The following is a 21,103-nucleotide window of genomic DNA, read 5'->3' on the forward strand; positions in this document are numbered from 1 at the left end:
CATTCCCAGAGTCCTGGCCGCTATTCAGAGAGCAATTTGCTCTCATCATTTGCATATTTTTCTTAAACTATGTATGCATTTTGTGCCCCCCCCCAAAAAAAAGTAGATGAGCCCCTGAACATATCTAGTTGTAGTTTTCTTTTCTGCTAAGTAAGGATATCTAGCCACTTGATGCTGTTTCTGAAGGCAAACACATTGTAAACTAGAAATAAAAAATCATTGAGTCAAATTTTGAAGACAACATGACTCCTCCTACAAATGGCATGTCAGCAGAAGACGCTATACAAGCTAATCCAAAACACTAGGGCTCACTGAGCTTTGTACAAAAATGTGGTCAAAGATGAACAGTTTATTTTATGTGGAAAACTGTACCAAAAGAAGACTGTTAGTGCCTCAGTAATCAGACAAGGCATGACTTTCTTAGTAGGTCTGAGAGCAAGTCTCGGTGAAATGTACAAGTTGTGCCTAAGTGGATAGTTGCAGTATGAGAACTGGTAAGCTGGTGGCATGGGAATCCTTTTTTTTTTTTTACAGTTTGACAGATCCACACAGAAGCATAATCTAGACAAAGTAAAAAAAAAAAAAAAAACAAAACAAAACAGCATACTAACAATATAACTAGGAAAAACAAGAAAATAGCCACTGATGTTCATTTGCATGTCAAGACCCAGTACTCTCTGCCAGCTTCCCACTTTTTCAGAAATGCCATAAATGCTGGGAGGGATTTAAACAAACAAACAAAAAAAAGCAAAACTGTCCTGGTTTGCCATGATGGTGGGGGTGCTGGCTCTTTTCTCTGTCCTTGAGTATTTACTGCCAGGATATCCTGACCAACACTGATTGCCAAGGGGTTAAAGTCACATTGTTGTTAAATTGGGAGAAAAAATTAGCAGGATTTGGTGCCCTATGTTCAGCCATCCCAGAGTTTCAAAAACAGGAACCTGGAGCTTTCTATGAGGGGCAGGGGAAGTGAAGGAGAATCACAAGGGTGATGGACCAGGGCAGAGTTCCAGCTAAATCGCTTACTTGGAGGTGAAAGACTCTGATGCGTATGCTCAGTGCCAAGAACCCACATGACTGAGCAGAAGCTCACCCAAAAGCTGAAGGGGCACATCTGGGTACAGTCTTCCTGGGTGTGAAGACATACTTTACTGTATTGGTTCTATGCTTGTATTTTCCATCCTGGGGATGGAATTCAGAGCCTTAAGCATCCCAGGCAAGTGCTGTAGTGGGAACCATATGCCTGGCTGAAGTGATGGTTTTATGGTCATGTTATCTGTCATCCAGCGTGTTTGGTTGAACTACTTTCTTTGTTGTCCACACTGATATTCTCATCATAGTAAAGCAAATCAAGGGACTAGGAATGTGACATGCATGGAACCCTGTACTTAATCCCAGGCAAAGCATGAACCAGGTGTGGTGGTACATGCCTATGTAATCTCAGCACTTGAGAGGTGGAGGCAGGAGGATCAGAAGTTCAAGACCATCCTCTAGTACATATCAAGTTTAAGGCCAGCCTAGGTACATGAGACCTAAAAATGTTTAAGTCATTTACATCTTGTTAATATAAACTATAATACATCATAAACCACTTGGAGCACCGTAGAAGAGGAAGAGACAGGAAGATGGAAAACATTTCCTCTAGGTTCTGTAAAATCATCTTCATCTGTTCAAATTTTTCTCAAGGTTAGGACCTGACCTTCATGGATAACACAGACCATTTTAATTGATATAATTGACTGTGCCTTTCTTTATCCTCTTCTTACTAATGATGCTAATTGTGAAGACTTGGGGTAAACCAAAGCAGGATGTCTGAGAAACAGTGAGCATTATTTGCTCGTAATTATCCTGACGAATCAAAAGCAGCTCCTCAGGTCCCTGAGTCCTCAGGTCTCTCTTCTCTGAGGTGTGATGAGCGTTATGGTGGAAGTGAATTGAGGGCAGCAATATTTCTAGGGTCACCCAACTCTGAAGCGTGTGTACAGTGTGTGTATTTGGAAATCCACTCAGAGGCTAAGAGTCCTTAGTGTGGAACAGAATAAACTTGGTGAAAATCAGGGACTCTTATCTGCAAAAGTCCATAAGTAATTGCTGACCAGAACATCTTGAAGCTGGCTACCATTGCCACTTATGCAACCTCCATCCTACCATTTAGAAAAGCTCAAAAGAAATTGCTTTTAGTACATCAGGGAGTTTGTGATCATGTGTCACATACATCTCACATACACACACACACACACACACACACACACACTCACACACACTGCCACCACACATACTAGAAATACAAATAGAATCTCCTCTAAAAATGAAACAGAAACCTCCAATTTTGTCAACTCCTCAACAGTGGTGTTGCATGCTTTTAATCCCAGCACTCAGGAGGCAGAGGCAGGTAGATCTCTGAGTTTGAGGCCAGCTTGGTCTACCATGCAAGTTCCAACACAGCCAGGGCTACACAGAGAACCCGTGTCTCAAAAAACAAAAACAAGGCAAAGAAAAACAAACAAACAAAAAAAGCTTGAGACTTTGGAAGGGTGAATGACTTTCCCTAAGTCAAATAATTAACTAGCCCTTACACAGCAGCTAACAAGGCCCACAATCCTCATAACCCTAGTTTTAGGGGATCTGACGTACTGTTCTGACCTATACAAGCACTAGACACATGTCTAGTACACTTACCTGCATACAGGTCAACACCCACACACCTAAGATAAAATAAGTAAGTCTTTGTGGGCAGGAAACTTAACCATATAAGCAAAACCAGGACCCAGATAGCCTCAGTTTTTATTCTAATGTTCAGATATATAATAGTAAGAGTGAGGTTAGCTCTTTCTAGGGTTGAGTGCATGTAATAAGTGCAAAGTGTTCCTTCCTTTTAGTTCAGCAGCCTTGAGAATTTCATAATGACCATAGTCCTTGACTGTACAAAAAGGAGGGGGGTAGAGTGCCTTTGAAAAGCAGCCTGTTGCAAACATGAGTAATTGATGCATTCATTTATTTGTCAGCTGATCCTTAAAACCAGATATTTTAAAATGTAAGTTCAGGGTTGGGGACTGCAGCTCAGTGTAGAGCGTTGCTTAGCACACATGTGACTGTGGTTCGGTCTTCCAAACTAAAAAAATAAAAAGCTTAAAACCATTTTTATTTTACCACTTTTTATAGTGTTTTACCCACAGGCCTACTACAGCTGCTTTTTCTAAAACAGATGGCTTCCAGAGCATTAAAAAAGAAAGAAAGAAAAGGACATTTTCTTGGCTCAATTTTTTTAATCTGCTTTGAGTGCTTTTTTTTTTTTTTTTTTTTTTTTTTGTAGTGAAATATATTTTATATGCACACTGTGTTTCCTTTGTGGTCTGAGTAAATTTAATCTAAGGCTACAAGATTAGTTTATGTTTAAGTAGGTCTTTTCAATTATAAGTTGCTTTAATTATTTTTTGTTTAAAAAAAAAAAGACTAAATTTGTATTCTCCTTAAATTCAAGAAAAACAACAGACTTTGTTTTTGTCATTTTAGCCAGTCCTAGGGTAGCATAATTGTGGTATAAATTGAAAGAAAATAAGAACAAAGCTGATGAAATGTTTAGCCACAGCAGATCATAACGATGAATAGAGAGAGCCCTTTCTTCTTATTAAGTCCCTTCATCTTTCACAGTTTTACTCAGCAAAGCAAATACATATACAAAGTAGTCTTTGGAACTAGGGTGGTGCTCTCACCAACTCAGCCTCTTTCCCCTTTCTCATTTGCAGCCATTTGTCATCTACGACATGAATTCCTTAATGATGGGAGAAGATAAAATCAAGTTCAAACATATCACCCCCCTGCAGGAGCAGAGCAAAGAGGTGGCCATCCGCATTTTTCAAGGGTGCCAGTTTCGGTCTGTGGAAGCTGTGCAAGAAATCACAGAATATGCCAAAAATATCCCTGGTTTCATTAACCTTGACTTAAATGACCAAGTGACTCTGCTCAAGTATGGTGTCCATGAGATCATCTACACAATGCTGGCCTCCCTGATGAATAAAGATGGAGTTCTCATATCAGAGGGTCAAGGATTCATGACCAGGGAGTTCCTCAAAAGCCTGCGGAAGCCCTTTGGTGACTTTATGGAGCCCAAGTTTGAGTTTGCTGTGAAGTTCAACGCACTGGAACTAGATGACAGTGACTTGGCCATATTTATAGCTGTCATTATTCTCAGTGGAGGTAAGATTCATCTTTTGATTTTTGTCAAAGAAAGATGGAGGTGGAATTGGTGGTGGGATTGCATTTCCTTAGTGCTCTGTGCTCCTTTTTACTGACTGTATTTGTTATGTAGAACATGCCAGTGACACGGTGCCATAAGCATGTCACTCCCCAAGCTGAATACCATAGGCTTGCAGAGTGAAGGCTATGGGGATCCTAGGCTCCTTGCTTTTATTCATCACACTACTTTTTTCCCAGCCAAATCCAAATCATGAAGGACAAATGCCCTTTACTTTTTTCATGTTTCTTTTTCCCTCTTCTTTCCCAAAAGACCAATCTGGTCTTCAGTTCATTTTAGTAATGACGCATGTAACTTAGTCTTGATGATGCTCCTGTGGTATACAGCAGGCAATGCTGTGAGATCTTGGCCCAGTCAATGCTCCCACCCACCTTTCCTGATGTCCTGCATCAGGAATCAGGGAATGTGCATTGGCTAAACTCCATCTCCTCTCTTGTATGGTTTCTTCTGGTGTCTTCTTTTTTATGTCTTTGTAAGGCATTTGGCTGTAATTACAAGGATAGTGTGAACCCAAGAGCACACCACAGAGAAAGAAGTTGAGCTACTTGGCAGTTTGTTGAAATTTTGGCCTTGCAAATACATGATCTAACTAACCCAAAAGACATGTTTTATACCAAATGTTACTTTCAGTGGCCTCTCTCTCTCTCTTGTTTTTGAGTAAGTACAGCTTTCTGCTTTCATCTCTACCTACAAAAAATTTCTTTGAGCCAGATGTGATAGTGCACACTTGGAATCCCAGCTGAGGCAAGAGGATCTTGAGTTGGTAGCCAGCTTGAGCTACTTAATCTTAAAACAAACAAACAAATAAACAAAACTTTGCCTTTTAAATGATGAGTTCTTGCATTGGAAATGACTTTAATTGTACTTTCTGTGTAAACTGTGCAGCAATCTATTTGTGAAAATTCACCTGTGGGGAAGGGGAATCTCTGTAAGTGTAAAGGTATATTACTGCTTCGTATAAAGAGCATGATCCAGTGGTTAGTTTTGTGCAGTTGAGAGCAGATGCTTCAAGTGAGGTGCATAGTAACTATAAAGGGCACTAAGAGCCAACACCAAGTAGGTACTGCTAATGCCAGGCAGCAGTCTGAGTACTTCCTACCCATTAAATCTGCACGACAGCTACATGAGGTGAGTGCCGCCGCCTTCTTCTCCTCCTCCTCCTCCTCCTCCTCCTCCTCCTTCTCTTTTCTTATTTTAGTGAGGAAGGCAAAGCACTGGAAGGTATGTGCCCTTGCCCACAATGATGTGATCAGTGTAAGATGCAGCCAGGGATCCAGGCATAATGGTACATATCTTTAATCCCAACACTCCAAAGACAGGGGCAGAGCAGGCAGATCTCTATGAATCCAAGGCTTGTCTGATCTACAGAGTTCCTGGCCAACCAGGCACATACCTTCCAGAAAGGAAAAACATATAAATAAGAGGCTTTAATCCAGAAAACAGAGTTCTGCCGCTTTCCATTCTTAACAAGAATGATTATCTCTTCAGCCCCTCAGAAGCTTGTCATTTTTTTTAATGATTTTGGAAAGAATTGCATTAGGCAAGGACCAACTGACCCATTGTGAGCTGTTCTAGAATCATGCTGAAGCTTTTGCTTGGTGAAGGCACTTAAGAGCTTGATCAAGCTGGGGAAATGGTGAGCTCTTGTGTAAGAGCAAGGATCATAGTGGAGGGGAGGGGGCTTAGAGGGCCCAAATAGAAAGATTACAGATAGAGGTAGCAATTTGACCCAACTGGGGGGAGGGGGATTTGCTGGGGAAATAGGTGCTGTTACCCACTAAACACTGCTGACCTGTTGATTTGGTTGTTAGATTTGAACTGTGTTTAACAGCTCCTTGTGTACTCAGCTCTTGCAGCCAGCTCGTTGAAAGAGATGACCTAGTTCTCAAAGTCTCTGTCTCCTCTGAGCTGGAGCAAGAAATGGAATAAAAAGAACAGCAGTACTTCAGAGCCAAAGCTTAGCACTTCTAAACAGCAGTTAGTCAGCCTCCCATTGGATCCTGGCAATGCACCCGTCTTTATCCTCACAGACAGAAAACTAAGGGTCATGGAATCAGATATGTACAAAATCTGGTACCTATTGAACAGGAGTAGGTCTGGGCTAAAAGCCAAATATCCTGTCACCATGATAGCCCTGTCCCCTCTGCTTCCTTGCTAGAGGACTACAGTTTACTCCACAGCTGGTAGCTGCAACCCACACTCCCACCCACACCTTCCTTCCTTAAGGCTTGAGCCTGGAAGCCAGGGAGCACTTCCTTGTAATTCTAGCAAATAGCTTCTGTTGCACCCTCTAGTCTTACTGCTGGGGTAGGTGGCGTCGAGAGTAATAAAATTGTGTCCAGCAAGGAGATGTTTGCAACTGGCGCCACAGACCCATGCCAGCCTTGCTAGTAAGCAAGCTTTCAAGCCCTGCCTCATGGCCAATGCCAAGTGTGAAGCTCAGGAAATCTGGCAAACTCCAGGACACTCCACTGGATGTTTTGCTTCCTTGAGTGTGTGCTGTGTGGTAAAGAAAAACCTAGGAGGGTCCAGCTGGAACTCTCCAACAGGAAAAAAGCTCTTGTTAATTCAGAACAGCTTGGAATCCATTTTGATTCGTCCCAAACTTTTAAGATATGAGGGAGGATATCCACTGGATTTTACAATGCATTTTTCAAGGCAAATTGCCCACACTGTCTTGAGTGACAGAGAAACTGTAACTCTCCCTACAGCAGCAACAGATGGCAAGTCATCAGCCTCCTCACTGACCATCTAGAGTCTGGCTTGTGTCAGCCACCTACAGAGTGTCCCTGCCCTTTCCAGCAGACCCAGCAATGTTCCTTCTTTAAAGCAGCTCTGGATGACTGTTTTGGTGTGACAGGCTTTTTCTTGGGGGAGGGGTAGAAGGAGGTTATGTTCCCATAGTTATACATTTGCCCATCAAAGACTTGATATTCTTTGTCAGTTTGACCTTGTTCTGTCAAATCAATAGCTTGGGGCCCTGTGGCTTCATCGTGGACCATGGCCAGTGGATACACTTTTTAATTCATTGGATTTAAAATAGAATCAAAGCACAACACCTGGAATAAGTTGATAGATGCTTATAATATTTAAAATGGCAACAGTAGTTCCTATTTGTTGGATACCCTAAAGATCTAGAACATGTGTTCAATTCCTAGTCTTTTATCTCTTTTCTGAAGTGCTATGCAGCCTATAACCCAGTTTGCAGATGGAGAAAATGGAACTTCAGAGAGATCAAGTCACTTGCCTATACCCACAGAGCTACTAATTGATAGGGCCAAAGTTCAGACGTTTTAGTATAGCCAGGCTGGTGCCAGGGGTGTAGCTTGGTGAAAGAGCCCACATTGAGCATGTGTAGAACTGGGTTTAATCCCCAGCCCTGCAATCATCATCATCATGCACTTCCCTGTGAAAGTCTGTTGCCTTTTGAGTAATTGAGGTAAATAAGGATGGTCTTAGTTCTTTCAAAGCTATCAAAAATAGCTATTTCTATACTTCCCATAAATATTATAATTGAGAATGTTCATACATTACTACTAATATCCAATGCCCTTCTTAAAGTATAATTTTAACTAGCTAGCAAGCAATTTACCCCCGTGAGCCATCTTCCCAAACCCCTTGTTTGGCTTTGAAAGTGCTAGGGAAATGCCCAGGGCTGGTGATAAGCAAGTGCCATAGTTCTTACATCTATCATATAGTGGACACAATAGTTTGTAAAGCTTTCCACAAACATAGACAGTAAACTCCAAATGGCTCAGTAAATATGTTTCCACTTAACTGGACACCATTCTATATACCAGGTCATAAGAGAGATAAATGGTTACAAAGGAAAGTTGTAAGAGTAGGCTGGGGGTAGGAGGGGCATTTTTTTAGTCAGTGAAATGCTTGTTCTGCAAGCATGAGGACCTGAGTTCAGTGCTTCAGCACTCATGTAAAAAGCCTCCCGCTGTGGCTTATGAGTAAGTATAAAACCACTGGAGATGCAAAGGCAGAAAGATCTCTGTGCCTTGCTGGCCAGCTGTACTAGCTGAACCAGCAAGCTCCACATTCAGCGAGAAACCCTTTCTCAAAAAATAAGGCAGAGAGTGCGGAAGATGCGGAGTGTCAGCCTTCAACCTCCATATAGATGTGCACAGGGGCTGGGGTACGCTGGGGTGGGGCACAAACATCCTATCCAGTGTTTTTATTTGTCAACCTCTAGAAAAACAACTGAGCAGAGGGACAGTTAATCTGCGTTGGTCAAGCAGATAAATATTTGCTCAGGGGAGTTGCAAAGCATCTCATTCAGCAGCTCAGAACCCAGTGACCCACTGCAGATCACTTCAGGCAGAAGGACCACCAGGTTTGGGAGTGTCCCTCTACCACTGTTACCCTTCAGTTGTCCCTCAGTTACCCTTGAGTCCTTGAGTATATGTGTCATGCTTCCATTTTATTAGAGTGATTTCTCTAAGTCACAGTGAACAATATAGCACATTTCTCTGGAAAAGCAGGGTGCATGTGTCTCAGTGGAGCCCCACAATAGTCACACTCTGACTCTACTCAGCCAACCACCTTTGTATCCTCTTTGGTCTGTGAACATCTCTCATAGCAATTAAGTGAAAAACAGACAAAAAGTCTAAACTACTTTGAAACTTAAATATTTAAAATAAGTATAAATAGCAATAGGCCAACTTTTTTTTTTCTTTTTGTGTGTTTGGTAGTCCTGGGGATTGAACGTATGGTCTCATGCATGCTGAGCACAGGCCTCCCCACTGAGCTATGGCCTCTGCATTATGCCAGCTTCCTACTTCTTCTATGCCAGCTAACTATTTAACTTCCTTCCCCATTGAGAAAGTTGTTTCTCCAACTCTTCAGATATTGAAAATAAACTGGGACATCTAATTTCTATTAAAGATTGACAGCCAGGGTCATCGTGTCTCCTGTCCCCCATCAGGTGATAGCTGTGTCGCAGAGTAACTAGCTGGTTTAGTAAAGACTGACATATCCAATGGCTCCTACCTACTCTGTGGATAAGGCAGCCCCTGTGTGTGAGACTGGCAGAATGGCTTTGAATAATGACTCAATTTGAGCTATCTAGAAATGTCCCTCTAGTTCTCTGTTTTCATAACCTCATGCACTTGGTATGATCAGGGTGAGGTATATTTATGAGTTTGCAACTGGCACCCAAACACTAAAAACCAGAGAAGTGGGGGCAAGGATGAGGTAATGGGGGAAACAGTGAAACATCTCAGAGTAACCACACAGATAGACATATATGTGAGAGTATATGTACAGGCTTTTGTTTGTACACGATAGAAGACCCCTTATCTGTGACTGTACCAGAAATAAAACTTCCTCCTCCACCCAGGCTGGGTAGGCCACCATCATCTCAGGACTGAGCAAACAGTGGCATCTGAGACAGACATGGGATTGAAAGTTGAACTGCTGAGTCATTCCTGTCCACACTGGCAGTCTTGGAAGAGGCTCCTTAGCCAGCCACGGGTGGCTTTTCAGAGCACTTTATCATTTTGGACTCTTAAAATGTGTGTTTAAACTCTGGGTGACCCTAGGCAGCGTTCCAGATAGGCACCATTTGGCTACAAGTGGAAAAGAGTGAACCCAGGATCCTCAGGTCACCTAACAGGGAGGCTGGACTCAGGGGTGTAAGGTGCCATGCTACCCAAAAGAAACTTCCCATATGGTACAGCAGCTCTGGAGAGGTCAGAGAGAAAGCTCCAGAGTCACACACAAGACTCCGAAAAGCCCTGCTCCCCCACTTCCTAGATGTGCGGTTGCAGCAACTATTTACCTCCCTGGGCCTTAACTTCCTTATCAGCTCCCCAAGCAAGTGAAATAGCATTATATGAAGCTTCTGGCATTATGCCTAGGACACTGCTATGCACACAGTGAATGCTAATTTCCCCTTTCTCCTGTGTGATATCATTTGAAGTAGCTCCACTTCTTCCTGCCAGTCAAATGGCTTAAAATTCTGCCAACCGTCCTTAAAATCCCTTCCTATAATATAAATACCCCTAGGGAGCTCTCAGCTAATCCCTTTATCAGCTATCACTTTAAGGGGATTAGTTGCAGATTGAGAACAAAACCCAAAGGGAAAGAGATACAGAGGAGGAGGAGCCAAAGAAGGAGGATCAAAAACCCCTATTCCTGGGCCCCAAAGGAGACAGGGGAAGCTAGGACTGTGGATTCCCCCTCCCAGAATTCCCTTGACTTTGCAGGAAACTAAGGTGTTCAGAAAGTCATACCTACGTTTTTTTTTTTGTTTGGTTGGTTGGTTGGTTTGGTTTAGTTTTTGGTTTTTCAAGAAGGGTTTCTCTGTGTAGCCTTGGCTGTCCTGCACTCACTTTGTAGACCAGACTGACCTCAAACTCATAGAGATCCGCCTGCCTCTGCCTCCCTGAGTGCTGGGACATACCTATGTTTTTTGCAATCACAAGTTCTAAGGAAGAAGGAAGGAGGGAAGGAAAGAAGGAGGGAGGGAAAGAGGAAAGAAAAGAAAGAAAGAAAGAAAGAAAGGAAGGAAGGAAGGAAGGAAGGAAGGAAGGAAGGAAGGAAGGAAGGAAGGAAGGAAGAAAGAAAGGAAAGAAAGAAGAAAGAAGATGGGCGAAGGGTGCAGGGGTGGGAAATCCAAAGTTGATAAACCTGCTGTCTCTGGTTTGCTGTGTGGGTCTAAAGTCAAAGAAGTATTCTTGGCTTCTCTTTTCTCAGCCCTGCCTCCTCTGTCTCCTTTGGCAGAGCTACCAGGTGCATTGAGGGCAGCAGTATGTTAGACTAGAGGGGGATTCTAAAGAGGTTATGTTCCTACTTCCTTCCACTCAACCTTCTTCCTGTACCCTGATGCCCAGACAGCCGCCAATCCACAGAAAGATCAGAATTGCAGCAGAGCACATGGCTGAACCTTGAGTGAACAGTATGGCAGAGCTAGAAGGATCACAAGGACTTTTCAAGGCCACGACAGAACTTGTTAGACCCGTTTCCATCCTCAAAGACCATGAAATAGAATCAAGCCCAAGATCTATTCCATGGGGAGCTCTGTTTTTGGGACAGACTAGCTTTGGCCAAGCATAAAGTGTCACCTGCCTTGCTCCTAATGTGTTTATGTTCAGGAGCTGCCTCTGTGGAGATGGGGACTGAAGAGTATTGCTCTGGAGTTGCTACTTGATGGGCAGATACTGGAAAATATTGGCTAGGCTTGATTTCATTGTGGTTTCCCCCTTCCACCATCCTCCTAAAGTATATTGTTATCCAACACAGAGAAAGCATTGATTAATATGAAATCATTGCTTGAACAGGGAAGTGTAAGAATGTTTCAGTGCGCCAGAGGGAGAGTCCACCAGCAACATGTGCACAGTGCATCCTGCAGCAGGCAGATGATATCTGTCTGTGGAGCATTTGCAAGGCTTCTGTTTTACTACACCCTGGTTTTTCTGATAGCAGCAGTAAACCACCCCGCACCTCAAATCATCCCCTGGTCAGACCTCTCGTTAATTTAGGCTGACCCTGCTAACATCCCTAATAAATCCTCAGCAGGGTACAGCCCAGGACTGGAAAGAGGAAAACGTGAAACGGGGAAGGTGAGGGAAAGCTGAAAAGAAGGGAATGATTAAGGGAAGAAGAGCAGCAAAGAAAGAACCCAGGAAACCCAGGGACATGTCAAAGCCAGAGACAGGCAAAAGAGTAACAGCTGAGTTAGAGCAACGAAGCCTGTTGCGTGTGCTAACACACTCAGTACTCAGAAAACTGTGACTTACTTTACAATTCCAGCTCTGCTTGAAACCACATTCACTTTCAAAATGAGCTGAGGAGAGAGCTCCATTGGTAAAGTACCTGCCTTCTATGCATGAAGACAGGACTTGATTCCCAGAGCTTAGGGGTTTTGTTTTGCTTTTTTAAATTTTTGTTTGTTTGTGCCAGCTATGAGGCTTGGAAGATGGTTCAGTGATTAAGAGCACTTGCTGTTGTTCTTTCAGAGGACCAGAGTTAGTTTCCCAGTACCCATATCAGGTGGCTCACAACTCACAACTACCTGTAACTCCAGCTTCAAGGGATCTAACACCCTCTTCTGGCCTCCTCAGATACACACACACACACACACACACACACACACACACACATACACAGCACATACTCAGCCCACACACATAACTAATACAAATATGTTTAAAAGCCAGATATGGTGACCTGTGTTTGTGCTTGTAATCCCAACATGGGGAAGCAGGGACAGATGGTATCTGGGGCTCTACATGGCAAAAACAGTAAGAAAACCTGTCTCAAAAGAAAGAAAGAGAGAGAGGAAGGAAGGAAGAGAGAGAGAGAGGAGAGAGAGAGAGAGAGAAAGGAAAGAAAGAAAGGAAAGGGAAGGAAGGAAGGAAGGAAGGAAGGAAGGAAGGAAGGAAGGAAGGAAGGAAGGAAGGAAGGAAGGAAAGAAGGAAAGAAGGAAAGAAGGAAAGAAGGAAGGAGGGAAGTTGGTGAGACAGTACCTTAGAATGATACCTGAGACTGTCTGTCACTTCCATGTGCTCACATTCACACACATGAACAGTGCTACGGATTGAATTCATGCACAGTAGACAAGCACTTCAATGCTGCCCTGGCCACTTGTTCATTTATTTCTCTAGACAGGTTCTTACTATATTTCCCAGGCTGGCCTCAGATTTCTGGGCTCAAGCAAGTCTACCCCCTCAGCTTCTGAGCATCTGTGTGTGCTCCAGTGAGCCAACTTCCTTTTTTAAAACAAGAAAACTGAAGTATAGAGAGGGTCATGAATCTGTCCAAGGTCACCGTGTGAGGAAATGTAAGGTTGGAAAATCAAATATCTCTATAAACTGGTGCTGCTCACCAAGGGCTGTCCATTCAGATCACCAACAGCCCTTAAAACCTAGAAGATCCCATCCCAGGTGAAGTACATGGGACACATATATGTTGTATTTACTATCACTAGTTTATTTTAGTGTGCAGCCCAAACTGAGGATCTCTCTACTAGATCCAGCTTTCCTGCATGGTATGTTTTTCTAAAGAGAGGATAGTGTGAAGGAATGGCCACAGACCATGCTATAGTTTACTTTGCTCTATTCACAGTCTAACAGTCACTATGATTTTGAACATTAGATCAGAGAAGTACCCCAGAACCCTTAGTATCACTTCTAGAAGGAATATGTGTCTGGACACTGTGGCTGTTTTGCTTTATGCCTCTTCTGTAACCATCCTGCATGTGTGTTTTCAACTATGAGAGTGAGAATTTACCCAAGCCCCAAACATGTCTGTATTGGAAATTATTTTCTTCTGCTCCCAATTTTTCATTCTCACCAAAAGCATCTCCAAACCTTCCATGACCCAGCTGTTATCACCCCACCCTTACTGACCTGACCCCACCCTGTAGCAAGGTTTGAATGAATACAAAGAGCAAGAACTTCTTATTTTCTTACCCCTATAATTCACTATGACCTTATGAGAAATGTGGCATTGTTGCCTTCAAAAGTAAACCTTCGCCAGAAAGATCATCTAAGTTGTTCAAAATCACATGGAAACTTACACAAGGGGAAGGGAGACAGCACTTGAGTTTTCAGGTTCCAGGTTCAGGTCCCCTTAGAACCCATCTTGGAACTTAAGGTGTAATCCAATGAAGGAAATGGTGGAGTAAGTTGGCAAAAAAGTTGCAGAGTGCTGAGTCTCCCATAACCCTTTTTCCTCCTCAATCGTCACCTCATACTTGAACTGAAGTCCTTCATGCTTATGGGTCAATATATAGCTGCCCCACAAACTGACATCTTCCCTAAAGGACCTACATACAGTCCATTTCAACCCATCACAGGCTAACAAGGAAGGTGGGAAAGGTGCAGACAGCATTTCCTAGAGACCAGACAGAAGGACTGGCCTTTGTTCTCCTACCTGTTCTTGAAGAAATCTGAGCTGTGGCCTGGTGCTGTGGGGGCCTGACTGAGCCTCCTGAGAAAACCTGTGCTAGGGAAATGCAGTCCATGTGGGTAGGGCCTTGTAGGGCCTAGCATTGAGTCCACTTCAGATACTCTAGGCAGAATCAGATCTGGATAAGATGGAAGCTTTGTAGATCTGCCCAAATCAGTTGTTCTCTAATCAATCCCAGGACTGTGTGAATGAAGACCAGAAAGGTTCTTTCCCAATTCTTTACAGCCTTGGGAGTGAGGATGTAATAATTGACTCCAGCCTCCTGGAGTATGTGAGTCAACAGGGCTTCCCCAAAGGGCCTTCTAGGCAGCCCTAGCCAACAGAGAGTCTTTGACCTTGAGTCTACTCCAGACCTGCCTCTCACCTCAACAAGGTGTAAGGACCTCACATAGCCCTTCAGGGAATGTCCTAGAGCCTAGGGAGTAGAGAGAAGGGAATGGATAGAATGGCTCTGGGGGCTTGTCTGTGGCACAGTCTCAACTCAGTGAAGATCCAGGGCACTGTGTGTAGGAAAGTGGGAAAAGAAACAGGGAAGCGAGTAGAGGAGGTCCCAAAGCCCATGAAGAGCGGAAGCAGAGGAGCAATTGATAGATTCCTTTGCCCTTGACCTAAGACCAAAAGAGGCTAGCTTTTGTTTTGTTTTTTAAATAAGATGGTTCTACATTTAATATGTGAGCCTATGAATGTACTTTTTCAATTCAATTTTTAAGTTTATTTCCCTTATTGAATTGTGTACTAAAGAGAATTGCAGATGAGAATGCATCTTAGAACTTTTGAATTAGGGATTTAGAGATCACTGATAAAGCATACAGAGAAGGGAACTGAGCCCAAAATTTAATCAGTCAGACCCGAGGTCATGGAGCTGGTGAAGACAAAAAAAGAATGTGACCCCTTCTATGCTGTAGCTTCCTTCCCCAACTGTGTGTTCCCTTAAGCAGAGGCTTGGGCAGGGGACAGCCAGGCTGATCAGTAAATGATCTAACTTGTCATTGGAGAAAATATATTTAATCTGTGGCCACAGCATCTCAGCCCTTCAGCCAAACATCATCCATCACATCATAAAGAGTAACTTGCCAAAGAAGAGTCCAAAAATCCAAACCAGATCCTTCCCCACTCCCGAAGCAGCCGGTCGCATTTCACTCCCTGAGCCAGGTTCCAGCCCATCATTTGCACGCCAGGGTCTCATTGTTTGATAGAGACCCTCTGTTCATTCATGCACTCTCTTCAGCAGCTTTTTTCCTACTGGTACTGCTCAAAAAGGAGGAGGAAGAAGAGAGGGCCCTGGAGCCAAGGATCCAGAACAGGCTGTGTGGGCCCAGGAGACTTGCTCAGCCCTCTTTACCCAGGGCACTGCCACTCAAAGGCAAGCACATTCACACAGCCTCCAGCTTTCAAAACCTCAGATATTGTTAAAGGGGTGATGGGGTAGGGGAGAATCAACAGTCCTTAAAGCAGAGTCCTAAAACAGAATCCAGCTTTCCTTGACTCTTCAGTGGTTTAACTTTTGAAATGTTTATTAACTTATTCTGAGTGTATGTGAGCATCCATGTACACACATGTGAGCCATGATACACATGTGGAGGTCATAAGGTAGCTCTGTAGAGTCCATCCTCCTCCTTCACACGGCTATAGGGTTCAAACTCAGGACATTGGGGTTGCACAGCAACAAGAGCTTTACCTGCTGAGCTGCCTCACTGGCCCAACTGATTTCATTGTGGTGTCACAACTGAGAAAGACACAGCTCTCCCAGGGGTAGATTCTCTAGGCCAGGACTAAATCTTTGTTCCATTCTCAATGCCTAACTTTTCATTGTTGTTATTATTCCCATGGTCCCACATTTTAATTCTGGAATTTCAAAGGAATGTGTACTTACTCCAATCAATGTTAGGGAAGAAAAAAGTGAAACCAAAGACATGTTTCCTTCTATAATGAAAAAGAAGTAGAACTGAGAGAATGTTCTCAAAGTCTCACCCTGAGACCACACTGTTCTCCTAAGCCTTGCCTCTATGGATAAAGGTTATGGAAGTTTATTAGATATAGCAAAACAAAACACCAGTCACAGCAGACGTCTTCGCTGTGACTTCATGTGGTGACTCTGCCTTCAGGCTTGTTCACCAACTAAAATTATACTCTTCAATCTGGGACTTCTGGCCAGAACAACCACTTGCTCATTAACTCAGCCAGCTGAGGGCTTACTGGGCATCTGTCCACTGGTGGCTCAGAGACATCAGGATACTGCTACTTCCTGGGCACAACAGGAAAGAGAATAGTGCTGATAACACAAAGGAAGAAGGATTTAAGTATATAGTGTTTGGATCAGTAGTAAACAATCCTGGAAAAATATAGGCATCCAATAAAATGTAACTGCAAATGCTGAGAGCAGAGGTGGTCAAAAGTTGCTATGGGGCTCAGAGCGAAAAAGTTGAGGACAAGAGAGAAGGGATAGGGAGAGAGTATTCCATCCCACTGGTGTTCATTCCATCTGAAGATGCAGCTCAAATTACTACGAAGTGAGGAGGCTTTAGGCAGGTGGCACTGAGTCTGTGGAGATAATTTGATGGATCTGGATGTTGTATCTGGAATTTGGAATAGAAGCACCTTAATGTGATTGGAGCAGAAGGATAACTATAGAAACTGAGAGTGAAGAAGAGGGACAGCAGTAGATGAGAAGGATATAAAAATGTGTGTAAACTCATGTTGAAAGGAGCAGAGCTGCAGTGCTTGACAGAGTGAGCAGACTGCAGGGCTAAACTTTGAAATCAATACAAGATGCTAAGTGTATCCTAAATGTTGTAAATGAATCCTACTTTCAGTAGATCTTAAGGAGAAAATCCTTATATTCAAATAAATGCAGTAAACTTAGAATATGAGAACCAAAATCCAAACCCTTTACCCAGGAATTTTAAAGCAGTGGGTGTGGTAGAGCTCACATTTGATCCTAGCACTCAGAAAGCAGAGGCAGGCAAATGTCTGTGTTCTAGGCTAGCCTAATCTACATAGTGAGTTCCAGGCTAGCCAGAACTGCATAATGAGACTGTCTCTGTCTCAAAAGAAAGGAGGGAGGAAAGAAAGGAAGAGAAAACTTAAAACACACTTCTTTATAGCCCTTGGATTAAAAAATGAAGCCAACATTCTAAGATAGGCTATTTTAAGAGAACAATGAGAGCACTGTTCCTGAAGGCCTGTGGGATGAAACCAAACTGACACTGGAAGGAAAATTTAGAGCCTTAATGAGCTCATTACAATTCAAGAAATCCCAAAATCAAGAGTAAAGCATTCTAATCAAGAAATTAGCAAAGAAGAAGAAGAAAGGAAGGAAGATGAATAAATTTAGTTTTAAAAAGGAACTAAACATTAAAACAAAAATATAATGTTAAGTTGATTAATAAAACTAAAGGCTATAGTTTAATGAAAAAATAGGGGTTGGGGCTGGAGAGATGGCTCTCTGGCTTAGCACACTGTCCTTGCAGAGGACTCAGATTCGGTTCCCAGCACCAATCAGTGGTTCATACCCATGGAATCTGGTGCCTTCTTCTGACCTCCAAAGACAGCAGGTGGGCACATGGCGTGCGCACACACTTGCAGACAGAGCACACCCATAAACTAAAATAAACAAGCTTAATAAAAACATTTAAGAAATAGATGAGTCTTTACAAATGAAATTTTAAAACGCAAAACACACAAAAAGCATTCGGCTAAGTAACATAAAAATAGATTCCGTTAGTCCATAAAAAAGAAAACGGAAACACAAGAGAGACTACTGAGACATGGAAGGATTCAGCAGCAGTGAGAGGGGGAAGACTATGTTCAAAGTCCATTATATATGTGTATGGAAATGGCATGATGGAGCCCGCTCACTATTACGTACAAGCAATTTAGTCTAATAAAAACTTTTAACAGTATACAATGAAAATAAATGCCAGATTATAAAAGAATAGCAGGTACCACTCCATCCTAAAAGAATTTATTTGTTTTACATTATACGTTGTAGAAAGCCTAGGTAGATGAAAAGTTATGGAAGAAAAGTTAAAAGGTAGTGAAGGATTTGTTACCAGGGCCAGAGGGCTCTTCAAATGAATTCCAAGAAACCACAAAGGAGCAGGTCAAAACTGAAGGAAAACAAAACTCCACTCATAAGGCTGCTTCCCAGTTACTACCCAAACAACCAATAGATGGCTCAGAAGATAACACTCCTGACCACATTGCCCACAGATATTACAAAGCCCAGAAATAGGTCTTAACAAATGAGTGCAAGGACGTAAGGAAATCTATTAATGTAATCCATTACACTAGGTTAAGATAAAATTGTATATTTTCAGATATCATATCTCTTTAGATAGAAAAATTTTAAAGCCTTCAATAAAAATTAACCAACATTCCTGACTAAAACAAATTTAAAACTTTGAAATTCTTGGAAAACCAAAAGTAAAACACATTCACCATAATCTGCAGCAAATGTCACACTTGTGGTAAAGCATTCGCAGCTTTTGCTTTCCGGTTAGCTAAGGCTGACATGAGGGTGTCCTACCAGTAGCTGCAGACTGGGAGGCTGAACCAGGAGGGCTGAGAGAGCTCAGGAGTTTGGGGTCTGCCTGGGCAACACAGTGAGATCGTCCCTCAAAACAACATGCAAAGGAAGAAAAGAAGCAAACAAACAAACATGTTAAGAGTAGAGGAAAAGCACCTGTAGTCACATCCCTCAGAAGGAATGTCGACTACCCTGTAGGAAACGGTGTATCCCTCCAAAATGAAGCCCTGTTTTTCCTCCCTGTCTTATCTCGCTGGAAATGGGATGTGCTGCACTACACACACACACACACACATACACACACACACACACACACACACACACACAAAGGCTTAGCTTGAAAACCTTATTTGAAGCTGTTATGAGAATGAAGGTAGAAGCTATAAAATAATTCATCCAGGAGGAGCAAAGGTTGGAAATGTGATTTCTCAGAGGAAAAAAAAAAAAAATGTTGTCAGAAGAGGCCTTGGGCTGAGGACAGGATGCTCCTGATGGTGTCATATCACACAGGCCTGGGTGGGAAGGGCTTGAGCTTTTGAGTCCATCCTCTCGTCTCACCCACTAGATGCAGAGTCTTTGTCCTCACCAGTTTGAGAAATAAGGCAGAAAAGCTAGAAAGATAGCTCAGTGGTTAAGTTCCTGACTGCTCTTCCAGAGGACCGGGGCTGGGTTCAAATCTCAGCACCCACATGGCAGCCCACAACTGTCTGAACTCCATGATTTGACACTCTCACATAGACATACATGTAGGCGAAACACCAAAGCACATAAAATAAAGGTAAATAAGTAAAAATGAAAAAAGAAAAGAAATAAGGCAAGGATGGAGGCCTTTGCTCTGTGGTAGAGCATGTGCCTAACTACTCAAGGATTGGGTTTCATCTCTAGCGTGAGGAAGGGGTTGTCTGGAGCTGCCCAGGCCTTAGAGCCAGCCCAGAGAACATGTGACGGAGCCTCCTTTTGTCTCTTCATTTCTCCCAGACCGCCCAGGCTTGCTGAACGTGAAGCCCATCGAGGATATCCAAGACAACCTGCTGCAGGCCCTGGAGCTCCAGCTCAAGCTAAACCACCCGGAGTCCTCCCAACTGTTCGCCAAGGTGCTCCAGAAGATGACAGACCTCAGGCAGATTGTCACAGAGCATGTGCAGCTGTTGCATGTGATCAAGAAGACGGAGACGGACATGAGCCTTCACCCCCTGCTCCAGGAGATCTACAAGGATTTATATTAGCAGGGAAGTCCCACCGCTGACAACGTGTTCCTTCTTTCAATTGCACTATTATTTTGAGGGAAAAATCTGACACCTAAGAAATTTACTGTGAAAAAGCATTTTAAAAACAAAAGGTTTTAGAACATGATCTATTTTATGCATATTGTTTATAAAGATACATTTACAATTTACTTTTAATATTAAAAATTACCACATTATGAAATTGTTTATAGTATTTAAAGATTTAATGTATGTCTCCCATTCTACCATCACAGATCAGGGGTGGATTTGGCCATTTTCTTTCTTTCCTTCTTTCTAGGTCATTCTTTGACATGTGTATGTGCTCACGTGTGTTTACTGTGTGAGGTTCTGTACATGTATATGGAGGCCCTAAGACAGCTTAAGTTACCTTTCTTAGGACTAACATGTACCTGCTTTGAGACAGGCTTTCTCACTGGCCTGGAACCAACCAATTGGGCTAGACTAACTGGTCAATGAGAGCCAAGGAGCTGCCTGTTTCCACCTCCCAGCAGTACCCTGTCTATCATTTGTATGTGCATTCTGGGGAAGGGGTTGAACTCAGGCCCTCATGCTTACTAGGCTTCACAAGAATCCACACTTCTTCCGTGACTCTAATAGAATTTTTGCTCATCACCAGCAATCTGCTTAACATATTGTCATCCCTCCATAATCATGGGGCCTGGCTCCCATGATTATGGTCTACTGAAGGTACCAAATCTCGTGGGTATTCAAGTTTTTATAAGATGGTATGTTGCTTATACACTGTGCATACTCTCCCCTATCATTCAAACTATCCCTAGAGCCTTACAATATCTAATACAATGGAAAGGTTGTAAACTGTAGTACAGTGATGTTTGGGAAATAATGACCAGAATGGATGGAGGTATAAAATTCAATTACTCACAAAACGCCCCCCCAAATATTTGGCCCATGGATGTCAAGCCCACAGATTTGAAGGTCTGACTCTACAGCCTACTAATGGGACACTGAATTGGCCCCAGGTGTGTCTCAACACTGCTAGAAGCTCCAGAGAGCACAGATGTTTTAAGAGTTAGCACTATGGGGTTGAGGATGTAGCTTGGTCAGGAGAGTGCTTGCCTGGCAAACAAACAGCCCTGTGGTTCACCCCTGCCACTGGGGGGGAAAAGTCATCTTGGGAGACACCTGTAAACC

General features: G+C 42.9%; 1 protein-coding gene across 6 annotated transcripts in view; it reads left to right on the plus strand.

Moving 5' to 3' along the window:
- Positions 1-20,137, plus strand: part of Pparg (peroxisome proliferator activated receptor gamma) — a 131,213-nt gene extending 111,076 nt beyond the window's left edge. For all 6 annotated transcript variants that reach the window (XM_055604295.1, XM_055604296.1, XM_055604298.1 and 3 more), the window contains 2 exons: positions 3,747-4,197; positions 19,683-20,137. In XM_055604295.1, the coding sequence (XP_055460270.1) occupies positions 3,747-4,197; positions 19,683-19,930 (699 nt within the window). In that variant the 3' untranslated portion in view covers positions 19,931-20,137. The remainder of the gene's footprint in view (positions 1-3,746; positions 4,198-19,682) is intronic.
- Positions 20,138-21,103: the final 966 nt, after the last annotated feature.

This window comes from Psammomys obesus, unplaced genomic scaffold, assembly GCF_907164565.1.
Source record: "Psammomys obesus unplaced genomic scaffold, mPsaObe1.curated_primary_1811, whole genome shotgun sequence".
In the NCBI taxonomy this organism is placed as follows: Eukaryota; Metazoa; Chordata; class Mammalia; order Rodentia; family Muridae; genus Psammomys; species Psammomys obesus.